Source organism: Podarcis tiliguerta (assembly GCF_965153285.1).
Source record: "Podarcis tiliguerta genome assembly, chromosome: 7".
NCBI lineage: Eukaryota > Metazoa > Chordata > Lepidosauria > Squamata > Lacertidae > Podarcis > Podarcis tiliguerta.
The window spans coordinates 3148582-3168882 of NC_139540.1; the positions used below are offsets into that span (position 1 = coordinate 3148582).

The 20301-nt window shown below is 50.6% G+C and overlaps 2 protein-coding genes across 2 annotated transcripts in view; both read right to left on the reverse strand.

Annotated features, from left to right (window-relative positions):
* Positions 1–20301, reverse strand: part of EEF1D (eukaryotic translation elongation factor 1 delta) — a 247792-nt gene that overhangs the window by 65256 nt on the left and 162235 nt on the right. The gene's annotated exons all lie outside the window — the stretch shown is intronic.
* On the reverse strand, positions 36–18474 carry GFUS (GDP-L-fucose synthase). Its single transcript, XM_083449070.1, has 12 exons — positions 18382–18474; positions 15617–15773; positions 13607–13721; positions 10289–10417; positions 9554–9627; positions 7681–7814; positions 6084–6148; positions 4885–4951; positions 3932–4011; positions 3234–3333; positions 852–1427; positions 36–600 (listed from the first exon to the last, which is right to left on the reverse strand). Exons 2-11 carry the CDS (start codon positions 15760–15762, stop codon positions 1372–1374), a joined length of 966 nt encoding a protein of 321 aa, XP_083305196.1. The 5' UTR covers positions 15763–15773; positions 18382–18474; the 3' UTR covers positions 36–600; positions 852–1371.

Below are 20301 nucleotides of genomic sequence, written 5' to 3' on the forward strand. Positions count from 1 at the left end.
GGTAGGAAGTAGGGGCTAGACGAAGGCCACAGGCATAAGAAATAACTGATTTATTGTCAAGTTTTATTACAGTGGTGTTCTTTTTCTGACAGGTCAAAGTGAGATGAGCTAAAGGAATATTTAAAACGGCTACCAAATGGAGGACTCCGGCTGGCTGGCTCCTCTGGTAGCCCAGCCTTCTCCAACCTGCCGCCCTCCGGCTGTTTGGGGACACAGCTCCCATCAACGCCCCCCTAGCCAGCGCTGCAGTTGTTACCTCGGAATAACAGCGCCTGCCCTTGGCATCTGGTTTGCTGCAACAAGTTCCTAACCTCCACATCTCTTTTCCATAAGTCCTTCAGAAATAAAATAATTGGAGGTTACCCATCCTAGGGCTTCTTGAGCCAAGCAAGGGTTTAAAAAATTGTGGCGGATGTAGCCCCTCACCCTACCCCAAACCCACAACACGGGGCGCTGAACTTCGGACGCTGGAGAGGGTGCATGCTGTGTATCCCTGAGCTTTGAGCCTGTGACAATATGTGTAAGAGGAATTTTGAAAAGCGCACAGGGTCTCTTCAAGTATTTGTTTTGAACGTTGGATTAGAAGATCAGGCAGAGAGGCTTGTAGAAGAAGAAGAAGAAGTTTGGATTTGATATCCCACATTTCACTCCCCTTCAGGAGTCTCAAAGTGGCTAACAATCTCCTTTCCCTTCCTCCCCCACAACAAACACTCTGTGAGGTGAGTGGGGCTGAGAGACTTCAAAGAAGTGTGACTGGCCCAAGGTCACCCAGCAGCTGCATGTGGAGGAGCAGAGACGCGAACCCGATTCCCCAGATTACGAGACTACTGCTCTTAACCACTACACCACACTGGCTCTCTGTACTCCAGGCCACGTCTTCTTCTTAGACTGAAAGGGTTCCTACAGCCACATCAGCTTTGGCCGTGGGAAACGGGCTCTCTTCCCCAAAACGCAAGGTGACCGTGGTGCAGGTAGCAGCGCTCTGCTCCAATAAAGGACTCTGGTGCAACAGGACAGGTCACGGAGGCCAATTATTGTGAACAGGAAAAGACTGCAACATGCCTGCCACCCTCTCCCAGGATTTCCACCAGCCGTCTAGAGTGCTGAAAGCTGCTCTTTAAGAACGTGAAAGCCACCACCACAAGCCCCCTCCGTCCACCAATTCCGCTGCGTACTGCTTCGTGAATAAGCAAGCTGTGCCATCTTTAAAGAGCTAAACTGAACTATCAGAAAAAGCACGGCTTGCACACTCTCCCGGCACCCTAAACAGCCCCTTTTGTTGTCATTCTTTATTCCAGCAAAACAAAAAACCTGAGTTTGATGCAAAAATTGCAAACAGCAGCGCTGGCCACCCTGGCTCCATTCCTTTGGTCATTTCCTGGCAACGGCGTAGTTGGCGCAAAACCAGTCGCATGTTTCCTTCACAGCTGCGGGAAGAAGAGAAGAACGATCAGCTGGGGCCAATGGCATCCAGATTTTGGAAGATTGGAGAGCTGATTTTTCCAGAGGAACAGACCATGTCTAAGCTCCTTAGTTTACAGCGAAGGTGGCTCCAGAAAACTCATGGATGTAACCCCAATGCACAGCTGTTATAGTTGGGTGTTTTTTTTTCTTCTGGCATTCTTGTTACATCCTGCTCTGGGGCTGACCTGAATGACGATGCAGTTACAGATTGCCTAAATAAATAAAATGCATTTTTCCCACACCTAGTTTTTGCAGATTACAGCCTGCTGGATCAGGCCAATGGCCCCGAGTCACGAGAGACTGCCCAGCCGCCTCTCTGCTGCGTCTGCTCCCTTCTCAAGATGTGCTTGTTAATGTTTCAGTAAGCTGTGTGCAGCTACTGTTGTAAACTGCTGCTAAGGGGGACATAAATAAATACAAAATCTTAAATGCCCCTTAGAGGTCCAGCTCCGAGGGCCTTCTGGCAGTTGCCTCGCTGCGAGAAGCCAAGTTACAGGGAACCAGGCAGAGGGCCTTCTCGGTGGTGGCACCTGCCCTGTGGAACGCCCTCCCATCAGATGTCAAAGAGAAAAATAACTACCAAACTTTTAGAATACATCTGAAGGCAGCCCTGTTTAGGGAAGCTTTTAAAGTTTAATAGGTTATTGTATTTTAGTGTTTTGTTGGAAGTCGGCCAGAGTGGCTGGGGAAACCTAGCCCGATAGGCAGGGTGTAAATAATAAATTATTATTATTATTATTATTATTAGAAACACAGGGGCATGTGTTGTAGCATGAAGCAGCTGACACAAAGGATTTGCCCCCTTTGGTGCCCACCTGACCCTTCAACTTGTGGAACTGGCAATCTCGTACATATCAAATAATCTTCATTCCACACTCACCAAGAAACTGATCTTTTATTCTAGCAGCTCCTATGCTCTGGAATTCCTTCCGTTTTCAATGCCTCTTTGTTGAGTCAAGGCTACCCAATTGTACTAGGCATATTTATTTTTGAAGCTGTTGATTTTACCCATGTTGCAAAATGTTATGATGTCTAATTGCTCATTTTAATGCATGCTTTTCTATATTTCTATGTAAACCCCAGAGATAGGTTGTTTCTTTATCAAGTAGTAAAGGTAAAGGGACCCCTGACCATTAGGTCCAGTCGTGGCCGACTCTGGGGTTGCAGTGCTCATCTCGCTTTACAGGCCAAGGGAGCCGGCGTACAGCTTCCGGGTCATGTGGCCAGCATGACTAAGCCGCTTCTAGTGAACCAGAGCAGTGCACGGAAATGCTGTTTACCTTCCCGCTGGAATGGTACCTATTTATCTACTTGCACTTTGACGTGCTTTCGAACTACTAGGTTGGCAGGAGCAGGGACCGAGCAATGGGAGCTCAGCCCGCCGTGGCGATTCAAACCGCCGATCGGCAAGTCCTAGGCTCTGTGGTTTAACCCACAGCGCCACCCGCGTCCCTTTATCAAGCAGTAGAAACTTCTTAATAAATATGAAGCAGGTTATTTTGCTGGCTACTAGGCAAAGGACTCAAACTGCTCCGAGAGAAGCAGCATGTTGTTGCAGGAAGGGTGGGCCTCACCTTGCCGTCACCCCAGGCTCCGGGTTTGGCGATTCTGTTGTTGCTGCTCAAGCACAATCCATCTGAAGGCTAGGCCAGGATCTCAACCCTGGAGAGCAGCTGCTCTCAGAATAAATGGCGCCCTGGATTAAGCTTGTTTACAGCCGCTCCCATCCCAACCCTGGCTGCGAGGAGCAAGACCTGCACTGTTCTCACCTCGCTCAAACGGTGTAAACTGGAAATCGGGGAGGTATCGCTTCAGCTTGCTGTTGCTGGCTGTTTTCTTGAACTGCCCATCCGACTTCGTCGTATCAAACTAGGAAGGGGCCCAAGTTAAAGGGAAAAAAAACTTCTCTTTCTGCTGAAGGGGGTGGGACACAGCTCTGGTTCTCCATCCCTTCCTCTAAAAAACAGTGTTTCCCAAACTTGGGTCTCCAGCTGCTTTGGGACTACAATTCCCATCATCCCTGACCACTGGGATGATGGGAGTTGTAGTCCAAAAGCAGCTGAGGACCCACGTTTTTGGAAACCTTGCTCTGAAAGGTGCAACGGCACACAAAGTGAGAAGGAGATTCTGTAGTAGTTTTGCGTTTTTTAAAAAACTGAATAGTGGCAGCACAAGGCCCCAATTCTGCTTGGAGTGGGAAGAAGGTGCCGTTCTGGTCTGTAAACCCTTTTCCCAATGGGGGGGAAACGCCCTCGTTGGCACCAGTTGGCCTTTTGGGGAAGGGAAGAAGACATGCAGGGACCAAATGGAAGCCTTTGCTTTTTGCCAGCAGAGAAAAGTTTCAAAGAGTGGGACCATCTGTATTGCTTTGCATAAGAAGAGGGGAGGCGAGCCCAGAAAAGGACACAGCCCTTGCGGCGTCCTTGAGAGGGGTTGCAGGGCCTTGGGAAACCATGCGCAAGGATACAAGAAGCTCTCCCTTGAAGTCCATTGCTCTCACCACACACTCGGCTGCTTCCCGAATGGAGACTTCGTCCTCTTCTCCGACTAAACAGACAGGAAGCAAAACAACACCGTTATGGAAGTGAGCTCCACTGCCCAGGGCTATATACCGTATTTTTCGCTCTATAGGACACACTTTTCCCCGCCTAAAAAGTAAGGGGAAATGTGTGTGCGTCTTATGGAGCGAATGCAGGCTGCGCAGCTATTCCAGAAGCCAGAAGAAGAGGGATCACTGCGCAGCGCTCCCTCTCGTTCTAGCTTCGCCGTGCGAAGCCTCTTCAGGGCAGTGAGGAGCCTTCATTCCGCTGCCCTGAAGAGGCTACGCAGCTATCCCAGAAGCACTGATCCCTCTTGCTCTTCTGGCTTCAGGGATAGCCACGCAAAGCCTCTTGAGTGCAGCGGGAGCGCTCCTGCCTCTTCGCTCCAGAGGCTTTGCGTTGCTTTCTGGTTTCTTTCAACACTCCCTTCCCTCGTTTGCCTTAGTGTCTTTTTCTTAGCTGGAGCAGTTTTTTGCGCCTCCTTTTCTTCTAATTTCTCTCCTTATTGCTTTAATCTTCCTGTTTCCCCCCTTTGCAAGTTTGCTGTCTTTACCTCCCCCCTCCCAGGCAGCCTCCTTTATCTCTAGCGTCCCTTATCTCTCTCCCCAATCGGCAAACGATCAGCGGCTTTGTTTCAACACCCACTTCCCTCTTTCAAAACAAAACAAAACATGATCTGCTTTTTGCCCCTGGGCAATTCGGCTCCAGGGACCACGCATTCGCTCCATAAGGCACACAGACATTTCCCCCTTACTTTTTAGGAAGGAAAAAGTGCATCTTATGGAGTGAAGAATACAGTAAATGTTGGTTTGGGGGCAACGTGTGTGTGTGTGTGTGTGTGTGTGTGTGTGTGTTCAAATCTGCATGGGGACGGCCTTACCCGACAAGATGATGGGCTCCACTTCATCATATTCCCTCAGGACCCAGAGGAACAGCCGCGCCAAGTCCTGCAACGACCAGAGACCAGATATCCATCGTCTCCTCTCTTCCTCTCCAAGAGGGGCGGTTCTGCTGGAACCTTGGGGGGGCCCCACTTTCACAGGGTCCCACGTGCAACGTTGCTTGGGGGTGTCACAGACTTAAGGCTGCTCCACCCTGGTCCTCAAAAGGCTTGCCTGCCCCTTGCAAACCCTCCGAGACAAAGGGACCTCCGGAGCACCAAAAAACAAGGTTGCTCCAACTTCCAAGGGACAACCCTTCGGATATTTGAAGATGGCTATCCTATAAGGGTTGCGGGTGGCGCTGTGGGTTAAACCATAGAGCCTAGGACTTGCCGATCGGCGGTTCGAATCCCCGTGACAGGGTGAGCTCCCGTTGCTCAGTCCCTGCTCCTGCCAACCTAGCAGTTCAAAAGCACGTCAAAGTGCAAGTAGATAAATAGGTACCGCTCCAACGGGAAGGTAAATGGTGTTTCCGTGTGCTGCTCTGGTTCGCCAGAAGCGGCTTAGTCCTGCTGGCCACATGACCCGGAAGCTGTACGCCGGCTCCCTCGGCCAGTAAAGCAAGATGAGTGCCACAACCCCAGAGTCGGCCACGACTGGACCTAATGGTCAGGGGTCCCTTTACCTTTACCTTATCCTATAACCTCTCAGGCTTCTCCAAACATCCCTAACTCCTTCAACTGTTCCTCACCAGGCCCGGTTTCAAGACCCTTGGTCATCTTGGTCACCCGCCTCTGCACACCTTCTAGCTCAGGGGTAGGCAACCTAAGGTCCGGGGGCTGGATCCGGCCCAATCGCCTTCTCAATCAGGCCTGCGGACGGTCTGGAAATCACCATGTTTTTACATGAGTAGAATGTGTCCCTTTATTTAAAATGCACCTCTGGGTTATTTGTGGGGCCTGCCTGGTGTTTTTACATGAGTAGAATGTGTGCTTTTATTTAAAATGCATCTCTGGGTTATTTGTGGGGCATGGGAATCCATTCATACTTTTTTAAAAAAAGGTCTGAGGGACGGTGGACCGGCCCATGGCTGAAAACGGTTGCTGACCCGTTCTAGCTCAGTGTAGCAGTTGGGATCTTACATTTTCCCAACACTGTTTTTCCCCTGACAATTCTCCCTCTCAACCAGCCAGCTTACCAGAGAGTAGATGAACTGCCTCCTGGGTTTTCCCGTCCCCCAGACAGTGAGAGCCGTACCATTTTCTACAGACGAGTGGAGAAAACGACCAATTAGAGAGCATCCTTATTCCTTCCCCCTTTGCTGCAAAAAAAGCACTCAAGTCTTCCCATTCTAGCTGCTTTTCTCGTGTTGGGATCAAATGAGACCCTAGGATCACAGGCCCCTTTCTCATGCCCAAACTCAGCCCCCACACTCAGCCCCAACACAATACAATTGTTGTTATTTACATATCAACTTCATCTTCCAAGAATCTTAATAAAAATATTCACCGAAAGATAAATAAAATTTTCCCAAGGATCACAAGGTGGCCTAGTGGTTCTCATCTTACCCAGTTCAACCCCACAACAATCCTGTGAGGTAGGTTTGACTAGGAGATGGTGACTGCTTCGCAGGGGGTGCAGCGGTTCTCAACCTGTGGGTCCCCATAGGTTGTTGGACTACAACTCCCATCATCCCTGAGCTCTGGCCATGCTAGCTAGGGGTGATGGGAGTTGTAGTTCAACATCTGGGGACCCACAGGTTGAGAAAGGCTGGACTAGAGGATGTCAGAAGGTCTCTATGACTGTCCCAAGGTCATCTGGTGAGCTTCGTGTTTGAGCGGGGATTAATAATAATAATAATAATAATAATAATAATAATAATAATAATTTATGCCCGCCCATCTGGCTGGGTTTTCCGAGCCACTCTGGGCGGCTTCCAACAAAACACTAAAATACAATAACCTATTAAACATTAAAAGCTTCCCTAAACAGGGCTGCCTTCAGATGTCTTCTAAAAGTTTGGTAGTTATGTTTCTCTTTGAGATCTGATGGGAGGGCATTCCACAGGGCGGGTGCCACTACTGAGAAGGCCCTCTGCCTGGTTCCCTGTCACTTGGCTTCTCGCAGCGAGGGAACCTCCAGAAGGCCCTCGGCGCAGGAGCTCAGTGTCCGGGCAGAACGATTTGAACCCTGTTCCCCCAGGTCCTAGTCCAATACTCTAACCATTACGCCAATGCTCTGCCAGGGGCTGTAAACCTCCCCTGCCACGCTCTGGACCTAAGGTAGCCTCAGTCGTACCCACCACTGGCCTGCGGCCCTTGTGAGGTTAACCAAGAACAGGGCCTTCAGCCTGGAAAAGGCTCTGGAAAATGCTCTCCTCATATAGCAAATAGGAGTCAATTTGACCACGTACATCTTAGAACCGCGGAATTAGAAGAGACAACCAGAGCCATCTAGTCCAGCCCCCTGTGATGCCCAGCATGGGGCTCGAACCCACAAGCCTGAGATTAAGAGTCTACCGACTGAGTAGTCCCATCTCCTAACACAGTTGCCAGGCAGGCTGTAAGCCGGTGCTTCTCAAAACTGAGTCCCTGGTGATTGCTGAACCACAACTCCCTTTATCCCTGACCACTACTAGCTAGGGATGATGGGAGTTGCAGTCCAACGATGTCCGTGGACCCGAGTTCAAGAAGCGCTGCTGCAAGGGAGACAGCTTTCCCCACCACCCCTTCTGCAGCCTGACCATCGCCCTCTCCCATTTCAGGCCCCAAGGCCAGACGCCCAGCCCCACTCACCCTTGGCCAGGTACACTTTGTGGATGAGGCCCGGCAGGACGTGCCCGTCATCAATGTTGTAGTTGTCGTGGGGTCCGAAGACGTTGGTGGGAATGACAGCGGTGTAGCGGCACCCGTGCTGCTCAAAATACCCCCTGGGGAAAGAAAGTGGGCAGGGTGGGTGTGTGGGTGTGTGATGCTAGCGATCTTCCTGGAGAGCGGACCGGAATCCGTTGCATGGGGAAGGTTCGGTCCCTGGCGATGTGCGAGGGGGGAAAGTCGCCTTATAGCAACCGAGGCAGATTTAGGGCATCGCGACTGGCTCCCCTGCCATTGGCGCCAAGCAGAGGGGGGCGCCGCAGGACGCTATGACTCCCTCTGACTCACTGCAAACACAGAACAGGAAGCGAGAGGCGACGGATTTTGGCCTCGCTCCGGACGCTGCTGAAATCTGAAAGGCTATTTTGGGAAACGATTTATGATGAGTTGGAAAAAATGTTTAAAGGAACTGCAGCCAATCGGAAGCCGCGCTTTGGTTTTGGAAGTCGAGCAGACTTGCGGAACGGATTCCATTCGACTCTGGTCAGACCTCACCTGGAGTACTGTGTCCAGTTCTGGGCACCACAGTTCAAGAAGGACACTGACAAACTGGAACGTGTCCAGAGGAGGGCAACCAAAATGGTCCAAGGCCTGGAAACGATGACTTATGAGGAACGGCTAAGGGAGCTGGGCATGTTTAGCCTGGAGAAGAGGAGGTTAAGGGGTGATATGATAGCCATGTTCCAATATATAAAAGGATGTCACATAGAGGAGGGGAAAAGGTTGTTTTCTGCTGCTCCAGAGAAGCGGACATGGAGCAATGGATCCAAACTACAAGAAAGAAGATTCCACCTAAACATTAGGAAGAACTTCCTGACAGTAAGAGCTGTTCGACAGTGGAATTTGCTGCCAAGGAGTGTGGTGGAGTCTCCTTCTTTGGATGTCTTTAAGCAGAGGCTTGACAATCATATGTCAGGAGTGCTCTGATGGTGTTTCCTGCTTGGCAGGGGGTTGGACTCGATGGCCCTTGTGGTCTCTTCCAACTCTAGGATTCTATGACTTCTAAGGTACGACTGTGTGTATGTGTTTGTGTGTGTGTGTGTGTGTGTTTGTTTGTGTGTGTGTGTGTGTATATATATATATATATATATATACAGTTTTGCAGTTCAAACTCCATGGATCCCCTGTGAATACTGATCACCTCCCTCTTGTTTTTCAGGTGGCCAACAGGTGAAACTCGAAAAATTAGAATATCGTGGAAAAGTTACTGTATTTTTCGCTCTATAAGATGCACCAGACCACAAGACGCACCTAGTTTTTGGAGGAGGAAAGCAAGAAAAAAATATTCTGAATCCCAGAAGCCAGAACAGCAAGAGGGATCACTATGCAGTGAAAGCAGCGATCCCTCTTGCTGTTCTGGGATAGCTGCGCAGCCTGCATTCGCTCCATAAGAAGCACACACGTTTCCCCTTACTTTTTAGGAGGGAAAACGTGAGTCTTATAGAGCAAAAAATATGGTAATTTATTTCAGTAATTCAACTTAGAAGGTGAAACTAATATATGAGATAGACTCATGACATGCAAAGCGAGATATGTCAAGCCTTTTTTTGTTATAATTGTGATGATCATCTAATTTTCCGAGTTTCACCTGTAGCTGTGGCTCAATGTCTGTCGACACTCACCACCTGAGCTTTCTGTTACAGGGGATGATCAGCAGCTTAATATTGATCCAACTACTCAGGTTTTTTTAAGGAAAAACCACAGAGCCCATAGAAATGCCAACATGCAGCTAATGAATTTCTTTTCTGGGGTGGGATGCAGTGGAGGGCAATGGGAAGAGCGGAGCGGGGCCTACCTGTTCTGGACATCTATCATCCTCTTTGCGTAGGAATACCCAAAGTTGGAGTTGTGCGGGGGACCGTTGTGGATCTGGAAGAGAAGGCGGACCATCAGTTCAGATCGAGGAGTTCAAAATGTCCTGGGGTCAAAGGTGGGACCACCACCCACAAAACACCCACTCCCCATTGCTGGAAATCCCAGAATCAGGGTGGGGAAGGACAGAAAGACCCCTAAGTTCAAGAGGGAAGGAATATCAGCTGCGATTCCTGCATTGCAGGCAGTTGCACAAGATGACCCTTCCAACGCTACAATTCTTTGGACCTATGATTTAGCAGGGACACAGGTAGCGCTGTGTGTTAAACCACAGAGCCTAGGACTTGCCGATCAGAAGGTCGGCGGTTCGAATCCCCGTGACAGGGTGAGCTCCCGTTGCTCAGTCCCTGCTCCTGCCAACCTAGCAGTTCAAAAGCACACTGGTGCAAGTAGATAAATAGGTACCGCTCTGGCGAGAAGGTAAACGGCGTTTCCGTGCGCTGCTCTGGTTCGCCAGAAGCGGCTTAGTCATGCTGGCCACATGACACGGAAGCTGTACGCTGGCTCCCTCGGCCAATAAAGCGAGATGAGCGCTGCAACCCCAGAGTCGGCCACGACTGGACCTAATGGTCAGGGGTCCCTTTACCTTTAAATGGACCCAAGGCTGCTCCTGGGAATAAAAAGGCACAGAACATGCAAATCAGGAGGCAGCCCCTACCATGGTCTCGTCGATCGGGTAGGTGGTCTTGTCGGGGAATATGCAAGTGGAGAGGCAGGAGACCACCTTCTGGACACCGGATTTGTACGCCGAGTGCAGGACGTTGTCATTGATATGCATGTTCTTCCGCTGGGCAGAGAAAAAAGAGGGGAATTCAAGAGTCTCCAAGATTTCTGCAGGTCCATATTGTGGACGACGCAAGATATGCATTTTACGTAAGAGAAACAGCTCAGAAACCCATCCCCAAGAGTCAGCAATGGCGACCACTTCCCCCCCCCTGCAAAACAAACAAATAAATAGGTGAGCACTCCTCCCCCAAAGCGAACCCACTTAGTTTTAAAAGATTAAAAACTGGGATAGGTAGGGAGCCTTTGCAGGGGTATCTGGTGCCCATGGCAACCACGCTGGGGACCCCCCTCTGTCCAGAGTACAAAGGGGACAGTTGTGCGCAGTAATTTTGAAACCACGCATCAAAACACCTGTCTCTGTTTAAAGCACATCCCAGGAATTTCTCCTCCTTTTCCGAAAAGGGTTTTCATTTCATTTCATGGGTTTCTAAAGGTGCAATTTTGCACTTCAGACATTGTGCCGCCTTCCCAAGCACACAGCAATGGGGTAAGAGAGCTGGGGGGGGGGGGAATCACATGTGGCAACCAAAGAGTTTCAGATAGCACCTGGATAAACGAGTCTCAAAAGCCCAGGAAACAAATTTTCAAAGCCCTCTAGTGCCTATGGTGGCTCATTGACCAGAAGTAATCTCGGCCCAGTGTACCCGAAGGAGCGTCTCCACCTCCATCGTTCTGCCCGAACACTGAGGTCCAGCGCTGAGGGCCTTCTGGCGGTTCCCTCACTGCGAGAAGCCAAGTTACAGGGAACCAGGCAGAGGGCCTTCTCGGTGGTGGCACCCGCCCTGTGGAACACCCTCCCATCAGATGTCAAAGAGAAGAACAACTACCAGACTTTTAGAAGACATCTGAAGGCAGCCCTGTTTAGGGAAATTTTTAATGTTTGATGAATTACTGTACAGTGGTACCTCGGGTTAAGTACTTAATTCGTTCCGGAGGTCCGTTCTTAACTTGAAACTGTTGTTAACCTGAAACACCACTTTAGCTAATGGGGCCTCCTGCCGCCGCGGCGCCGCCAGACAACGATTTCTGTTCTCATCCTGAAGCAATTATTATCCTGAAGGTACTATCATCCTGAAGGTACTATTTCTGGGATAGCGGAGTCTGTAACCTGAAGCGTATGTAACCTGAAACGTATGTAACCCGAGGTACCACTGTACAGTGGTACCTCAGGATGCGAACGGGATCCGTTCCAGAGCCCTGTTCGCATCTTGAAGCGAACGTAAGACGTGACGGTGCGTCTTGCGTTTCGCCGCTTCTGCGCATGCGAGTGACATCATTTTGAGTGTCTGCGCGAGTGGCGAAACCCGGAAGTAATGCGCTCTGTTACTTCTGTTTCGCCGCGGAGCACAACCTGAAAATATTTAAGCTGAAGCATATTCATCCCGAGGTATGACGGTATTTTAATATTTTTTTGGAAACCCCCCAGCGTGGCTGGGGAAGCCCAGCCAGATGGGTCGGGTATAAATAATATATTATTATTATTAATTTTGGGACGCGGGTGGCGCTGTGGGTAAAAGCCTCAGCACCTAGGACTTGCCGATCGAAAGGTCGGCGGTTCGAATCCCCGCGGCGGGGTGCGCTCCCGTTGTTCGGTCCCAGCGCCTGCCAACATAGCAGTTCGAAAGCACCCTCGGGTGCAAGTAGATAAATAGGGACCGCTTACTAGCGGGAAGGTAAACGGCGTTCCGTGTGCGGCTCTGGCTCGCCAGAGCAGCGATGTCACGCTGGCCACGTGACCCGGAAGTGTCTTCGGACAGCACTAGCCCCCGGCCTCTTTGAGTGAGATGGGCGCACAACCCTAGAGTCTGTCAAGACTGGCCCGTACGGGCAGGGGTACCTTTACCTTTTATTATTAATTTTATTATCATCATCCTCATCATCATCATCCTCATGTTACTGTGGAGCAAAATATGCACCAGGAGGCCAAGTTTGGTCAGCATCAAGCAGCACACCCAGTCCAACCACAGGTCAGCAAAGAAGCCAGACCCCTGAACGAAGCCGGGGGAGGCAGCTCAGGAGGAGCACGGCATTCTGGGATCTGTAGTTCTCTCTGCTTCCTGCATCAGACCTTTGGGATTAAGGATGACGTGGCTGCAGGCTTGCACGGCCCCGCCTCCGAGCAAATAAACCCAGCTCGGTGCGATGTGTTCCTTGCATGCGAGAGTCTGCGGACGTGCGTCTCTTGACCGCTAGAAGCTTCTCGTATCCGGGAGAGGGAGGAGAGGGGAAGAGACAGGACAGACATCTGCAGGGAGCAGATGGATCGCCACCTCTTTAAGCCAGCGAGGGATTAATCTCTCGCAGCAATAAAAATAAATAAAGGCTACAGGCTTGTGCCAAGCAGGTGGCGAGGATGGAAAAGGGGAGGGGAGCAAATTTCTCAGACTTCTGTGGGGTAAAGGACACTCTCTCCCTAGGGCAAGCTGCTCCAACCTGGTGCCCCCTAGCCATTTCGGACTTCTGTACCAGGTATAGAAGGCGGTCTCTCAAGTCCACTGGTCCCAAGCTATCTGGTGCCTGGCGTGGCAGGAAAATTCAAGGCAATCAAAGAAACGTTTTAATGTTTTATACAGTCTATGACCCTCGTACCTACGGGACCGCCTCTCCTGGTATGTCCCACGGAGGACCTTTGCCCTCCCCAGCCGAAGCCGGGCTCAGAGCGGCTAGCAACAATAAAAGTAACACAATTTCCATAAAATCACAATCAATTAATTGAAATGAGTTCTAAAATCAACTCATTTTAAAATCAATTCTGAGTCAAATTAATGGCAACCACTGGGCTAGAGTTCTCTGAGGATTACCAAAGGAGGGGGTCAGACTATGCCCTGGCCAAAGGCCTGGTGGAACAGCTCTGTCTTGCAGGCCCTGTGGAAAGATGTCAAGTCCTGCAGGGCCCTAGTCTCTTGTGACAGAGCGTTCCACCAGATCGGGGCCACAGCCGAAAAGGCCCTGGCTCTGGTTGAGGCCAGCCTAACCTCCCTGTGGCCCAGGACCTCCAAGATGTTTTTATTTGAAGACCGTAAGGTCCTCCGTGGGACATACCAGGAGAGGCGGCACCGTAGGTACGAGGGTCCTAGGCCGTATAGGGCTTTAAAGGTTAAAACCAGCACCTTGAACCTGATCCTGTACTCCACTGGGAGCCAGTGCAGCTGGTATAGCACCAGGTGAATAGAGAGATCAGCATCCTTACCCAAAAATCCAGGTTGTACTTGATGTTCCGGAAAAGGCCGCCCACCATGGCTGCCAAGTGGATGACGTGAGTCGGCTGGTGCTTCTCAAAAAGGGCTGCGGTTGCGGAAGCGTCCCTAGAAGGGAAGAGAGGGGATGAGGATGGAGAACGAAGCATCTTTCCCCTTAGGCAAAGCTGCGCCAGCCAGGTGGAGTCAGGTGTGCATTTACCTCTGGCTTTCCTAAGCCCTCCGCCTCAAGGCAGCCTTAGGCACATACTCAAAAGACGATTACAAGCAAAGGCTGCCAGGGCTGCGCCCACAACTTGCTCCACGCTGCCACAAATCGTGTGCGCGGAGGCAGTGCTGCTGGTCTGTTGATCCCTCCTTAGAAATACTTTTCTTCCCTAAGCTTAGACACTCCAAACCAAGTCAAACTACGGAACTCATTGCTGCAGGAGACAGCGATGGCCACCGTCTTTGATAGCTTTAAAAGAGCGTTAGACCAATTCTCGGAAAAGAGGGCTAGTCAGGATGGCTGTGCTCGGTCTCCACAGAGGACCTTAAGGCCCATGAATAACCATAGTTCAGAGGTCCCGGGCCCTAAGGAAGTCAGACTATCCTCCACCAGGGCTAGGGCCTTTTCAGTGATGGCTCCGACCTGGTGGAATGCTTTGTCCCATGAGACCAGAGCCCTGCAGGATTTAACCTCCTTCCATCGGGCCTGTAAGACAGAGCTATTCTGCCTGGCCTTTAATTTGAATTCAGCCTGATCTTTTATTTCCCTTCTCTTCCCTCCCCTTTTATCAAGATTACCCGCTCTGAGACCCCACAGCTAATTCTTCCCTGACCTCCTCGCTGGCCCAAGTAGGACCAATTCAGCCAGCTAGCCCTGAGATTAACTAATGCTTATTTCCCCTAAATTGATTTTTGAATTTTATTGCTATTCATGTTTTTATGTGGTATTTTATGCTGCTTTTATAATTGTTTTAATTTTGTTGTTAGCTGCTCTGAGCCCAGTTTTTGAACCGGGAAGTAAAAGGTAAAGGTAAAGGTACCCCTGCCCGTACGGGCCAGTCTTGACAGACTCTAGGGTTGTGCGCTCATCTCACTCTATAGGCCGGGAGCCAGCGCTGTCCGCAGACACTTCCGGGTCACGTGGCCAGCGTGACAAGCTGCATCTGGTGAGCCAGCGCAGCACACGGAACGCTGTTTACCTTCCCGCTGGTAAGCGCTCCCTATTTATCTACTTGCACCCGGGGGTGCTTTCGAACTGCTAGGTTGGCAGGCGCTGGGAATGAGCAAAGTGAGCGCACGCCGCCGCGGGGATTCGAACCGCTGACCTTTCGATCGGCAAGCCCAAGAGGTTCAGGGGTTTAACCCACAGCACCACCTGCGTCCTTGGGCTGGACTATATTTTTTTGGGGGAAATGAATGAATTCCTATGCCCCACAAATAACCCAAAGATGCATTTTAAATAAAAGCACACATTCTACTCATGTAAAACACGCTGATTCCTGGACCGTCCACGGGCCGGATTTAGAAGGCGATGGGGCCGGATCCAGCCCCCGGGCCTTAGCTTGCCTACCCCTGATTTAGTCCAACCCCCTGCAATGCAGGAATATCCAGCTGCCTCATACGGGATTCGAACCTGCAACCTTGGTGTTATCAACACCATGAACTATCCAGGTTCTTCTCTCCTTAGCTTGGTGCTCAAGTCCCCCTGAACTCCCTGTCTGTTCTGCACCTTTCCATGCGCTCTATCCATTTCTAGAGACGTTCGATACTCCTGTATTCTGTCCTTATGTCTCTTATTATGAGGTCCGTTGACCGGATCAATACACCAGATGACTCACCGAATGATGCTACGCTTGTCTGCTTGACTGGGCTCTCCCGAGAGCCGCCAGTCTTCACAAACACAACCAGATTTCTCACAGAACTGTACAGCTGCGAGGGACCCCCAGAGGTCATCCAGCCCACCCACCCCAGCAAGTGTGGGTTTTTCTTAAACCCTGGAGGGAGGACCGACTCACGTCAAGTCGGCATCCTTGGACGACACGAAGATCCACTCCTCGTCCGGCCGCCCTTCTCCCTCGGCTACCAACTTTGCGATGGCCCTGCCCACCAGCCCTGAGCCGCCGGTCACCAAGATGCGCTTTGGTTGCACTGGCTGAGCCATGACGAAAAGATCTGTAGGGCGAAAAATGAGAGGTCAAATTACTAAGCATGTCGGGTGTGAAATGTGGCCCTCCTGGCTTCTCCAATCGGCCCCCAGAACATTCCCCAGGTCACACCCCTCCTAACTGGCCCTGATTCACCCTGAGTGGGACATGCTCTTGGCCCTCCGGTCATGCTTTTTGTGGCCCCTTTCGGGCCACAAAAACCTTTCGACTGGAATAGGGTCCCCATCGCTTTGCCCTTTGCATCCATTGTTGGACTATGAGTTCAAATCCCCACTCACTGGGTGACACTTGCTGGGTAACCTAGGAGGAGTCACCACCTCTTAGGCCCTCGTATTTACGGGACCGCCCACAGAGGACCTTAAGGTCCATGAATAACCATAGTTTAGAGGTCCCGGGCCCTAAGGAAGTCAGATTATCCTCCGCCAGGGCCTTCTCAGTGATGGCTCCGACCTGGTGGAATGCTCTGTCCCATGAGACCAGGGCCCTGCAGGATTTAACATTCTTCCGCAGCGCCTGTAAGACAGAGATATTCCACCTGGCTTTCAATTTGAACCTGGTCTGATCTTTTATTCCCCTTCCTTCCCTCCCCCTCCCCTTTTTAGGGAGATTACCCACTCTGGGATCCCACAGCTAATTCTCCCCTGATCTCCTCGCTGGCCCAAATAGGACTAATTTAGCCAGCTAGCCCTGGGGATCATCTAATGTTTATTGGATGGATTTTCCCCCTAAACTGATTTTTGAATTCTGAATTTATTGTTATTCATGTTTCATACTGTATTTTAGGCTGATTTTTGTTGCATCAATTAAGTGTTTTAAATTTGTTGTTAGCCGCCCTAAGCCCGGTTTTCTGAACTGGGAAGGGCGGGGTATAAATAAAAATTTATATTACTATAATTTATGTAACCTGCCTCTCAGGGCTGTTGTGCGCATGAAATGGCAAGGAGAACCATGTTGGCCTATGTCCTGGAAGACCAAAGTTCAAATCCCTGCTTAGCCCTGAGACTCACTCACTAGGTGACCTCAGGGCCAGGAATTTGCTGTCAGCCCAGCCTAACTTACAGGGTTGTTGTGGGGATTGAATGAGGATGGGGGGGGGGGGGAGAGGCATGCATGACACCTTGAACTCCTTGGAGGAAAAGGTGGGATATAAATGCAGCAAACAAAACAAACCAGGGCACCCATTGGGGAGTCGGCTTCAGAAGATTCCTGCTTTGCAGCGGGTTGGGCTAGATGACCACGGGTTCCCCCTTCCAACTCTACAATTCTATGGTTCTACTTATGCAGAATTCATCATGCGAAAGGCTGGGCTGGATGAATCCCAAGCCGGAATTAAGATTGCCGGAAGAAGTATCAACAACCTCAGATATGCAGATGGCACAACCTTGATGGCAGAAAGTGAGGCGGAATTAAAGAACCTTTTAATGAGGGTGAAAGAGGTGAGCGCAAAATATGGTCTGAAGCTCAACATCAAAAAAACGAAGCTCATGGCCACTGGACCCATCACCTCCTGGCAAACAGAAGGGGAAGAAATGGAGGCAGCGAGAGATTTTACTTTCTTGGGCTTCATGATCACTGCAGATGGTGACCCCAGTCACGAAATTAAAAGACGCCTGCTTCTTGGGAGAAAAGCAATGACAAACCTAGACAGCATCTTAAAAAGCAGAGACATCACCTTGTCAACAAAGGTCCGTATAGTTAAAGCCATGGTTTTCCCAGTAGTGATGTATGGAAGTGAGAGCTGGACCATCAAGAAGGCTGATCGCCGAAGAATGGATGCTTTTGAATTCTGGTGCTGGAGGAGACTCTTGAGAGTCCCATGGACTGCAAGAAGCTCAAACCTCTCCATTCTGAAGGAAATCAGCCCTGAGTGCTCACTGGAAGGAAAAGATTGTGAAGCTGAGGCTCCAAGACTTTGGCCACCTCAGGAGAAGAGAAGACTCCCTGGAAAAGACCCTGATGCTGGGAAAGATGGAGGTCACAAGGAGAAGGGGACGACAGAGGACGAGATGGTGGGACAGTGTTCTTGAAGCTACCAGCATGAGTTTGACCAAACTGCGTGAGGCAGTGGAAGACAGGAGTGCCTGGCTTGCTCTGGTCCAGGGGGTCACGAAGAGTCGGACACGACTAAACAACAACACTTCTCATTGCCAAAGGGGATTGCCACTTCTGCGCCAGGGCTACTGTCTCCAACCTGGCGCCCTCCAGCGGTTTTGCACTACAACTCCCAGCAGCCCCTGTGTTTTTTGCGGGCTGATGGGAACCGGAGTCCAAAACAGGTGGCACGCGCGGATGGTGGGGGGCGGTGAGGCTAGAGAGGGCGCAAGAGGCGAGGTCTCTAACCCGGGAGGAGGTCGCAATCAGAAACCGGCTAAAGGGTTTGCCAACGGAAACGAATCCGCGTGCGTAATTGCGCGCAGGTGGGAGCCAAGCAGGAAGGAGGACCCCCACCCGTGCCCGTGGGTCTCCTGGGGTGCCCTTACGGATCCACGCGCACCCAACGAGCAGCGGAGGAGGAGGGGAGATAGACACCCTCGCGTGGTGGGGGGTAGAGGGAGATAGAGACCCTCGCGCGGTGGTCCCTCTCGGGGTCTCTTTCCCCGGGGAAAGTCGGCTACCTTTGCAGGGCGCGCGCTCCGCCCGCCGCGTCTCCTTCTCTTTCTCGTCGGTGGCGCTTCCTGGAAACGCGGCAGCCGGGACTAGGCACACCCTCCCCGGCCCGGCGGCTCCCTGGGAAATGGAGTCCCTAACCGAAGCCGGTGGATCGCCTCTCCGGAGCGGCCTCTCTCCGTTTCCCTCTTGCCTGGTTTTCTCTGCAGAGCTGCAAAAGACACCTTTGCCTTGCAGAGAAAACGCTGCGTGAACAGACTCCCGCGGCATAGGGGGGGACGCTCCTTCGGAGAAGGTTGCGCGGGGGTCGTCTAATCTGACCCCGTGCAATGCAGAAATATTTTGCCCTCCCGAGCTCAATAATAATAATAATAATAATAATAATTAATAATAATTTATTTATACCCCGCCCATCTGGCTGGGCTTCCCCAGCCACTCTGGGCGGCTTCCAACCAAATATTAAAATACAGTAATGTTGTTGTTGTTTAGTCATTTAGTCGTGTCCAACTCTTCGTGACCCCTGGACCAGAGCACGCCAAGCACTCCTGTCTTCCACTGCCTCCCGCAGTTTGGTCAAACTCATGTTGGTCGCTTCAAGAACACTGTCCAACCATCTCGTCCTCTGTGGTCCCCTTCTCCTTGCGCCCTCCATCTTTCCCAACATCAGGGTCTTTTCCAGGAGGTCTTCTCTTCTCATGAGGTGGCCAAAGTCTTGGAGCCTCAGCTTCAGGATCAGTACAGTAATACATCAAATACAGTAATACATCAAACATTAATGAAACAATCAAATACATAATCAAATACAGTGATACATCAAACATTAAAAGTTTCCCTAAACAGGGCTGCCTTCAGATGTCTTTCTAAAAGTTTGTAGTTGTTCTCCTTGACATCTGGTGGGAGGGTGTTCCACAGGGAGGGCGCCACCACCAAGAAGGCCCTCTGCCTGCTTGCCTGTAACTTGGCTTCTCACAGCAGGGGAACTGCCAGAAGGCCCTCAGTGCTGGACCTCAGTGTCTGGGCAGAGCGATGGGGGTGGAGACGCTCCTTCAGATATACTGGACTGAGGCCGTTTAGGGCTTTTTAGGTTCGTTTCCACAACAAATGTCCTTTAGAGCAGCAACTAAACAAGGTCACTCTAAACCACCATAGATGACCTGTTTGTTGAGACGTCTGTCGCAATTTGCTTGCACAAAATTTGCAAGGGGACTTTATGAGACTATGCCAGCAATTTGTTGAGTGTTCTGTTTCACTTGCAAGTAAGTTAGGCCATGTTGCATCAAGGAAGTGCTTCCCTGCGTCTCTTCCAGTCTCTTTCCTTATTCTCCAAAGTCTGGTTGTTTCTGAGTCCTTAGTACCACTCACTCTGCAATGCAGCTGTGATGGAGAGAATCACACATCATTTGAGATTTCGACTGGAACTTCCAGACCAGAAACTTTGTGTATGATTTGGCATTCCTCTATGAAACATGCAGTACAACAGAACCATCGCTCTCAAGTTCATCACAAGCCTGGGAAATCTGAACTATACCTGATGACCTGGGGGGGGGGGGGGGGAGATAGTTTTTACTTTGACTTCGTTATGTCAACCTATGTGCAACTACTCATTTTAAACGTTTTTCATCTTTCAATTTTTGCCTGTTATCATTGTTCTCTCTGCTTTATATACATGATAAAAGAAGAAGAAGAAGGTATTTTTGGCAGGGAGAAATTGGTTTGTTTTGCAAGAGCATTAAATCACCTTAAAGCAGCATCAATTCACCACTAATGCACTCTATAATCATAGAATCAAAGAGTTGGAAGGAACCCTGAGGATTTAGACCATGGGTAGGCAAACTAAGGCCCGGGGGCCGGATCCGGCCCAAATGCCTTCTCAACCCAGCCTGCGGACGGTCCGGGAATCAGCATGTTTTTACATGAGTAGAATGTGC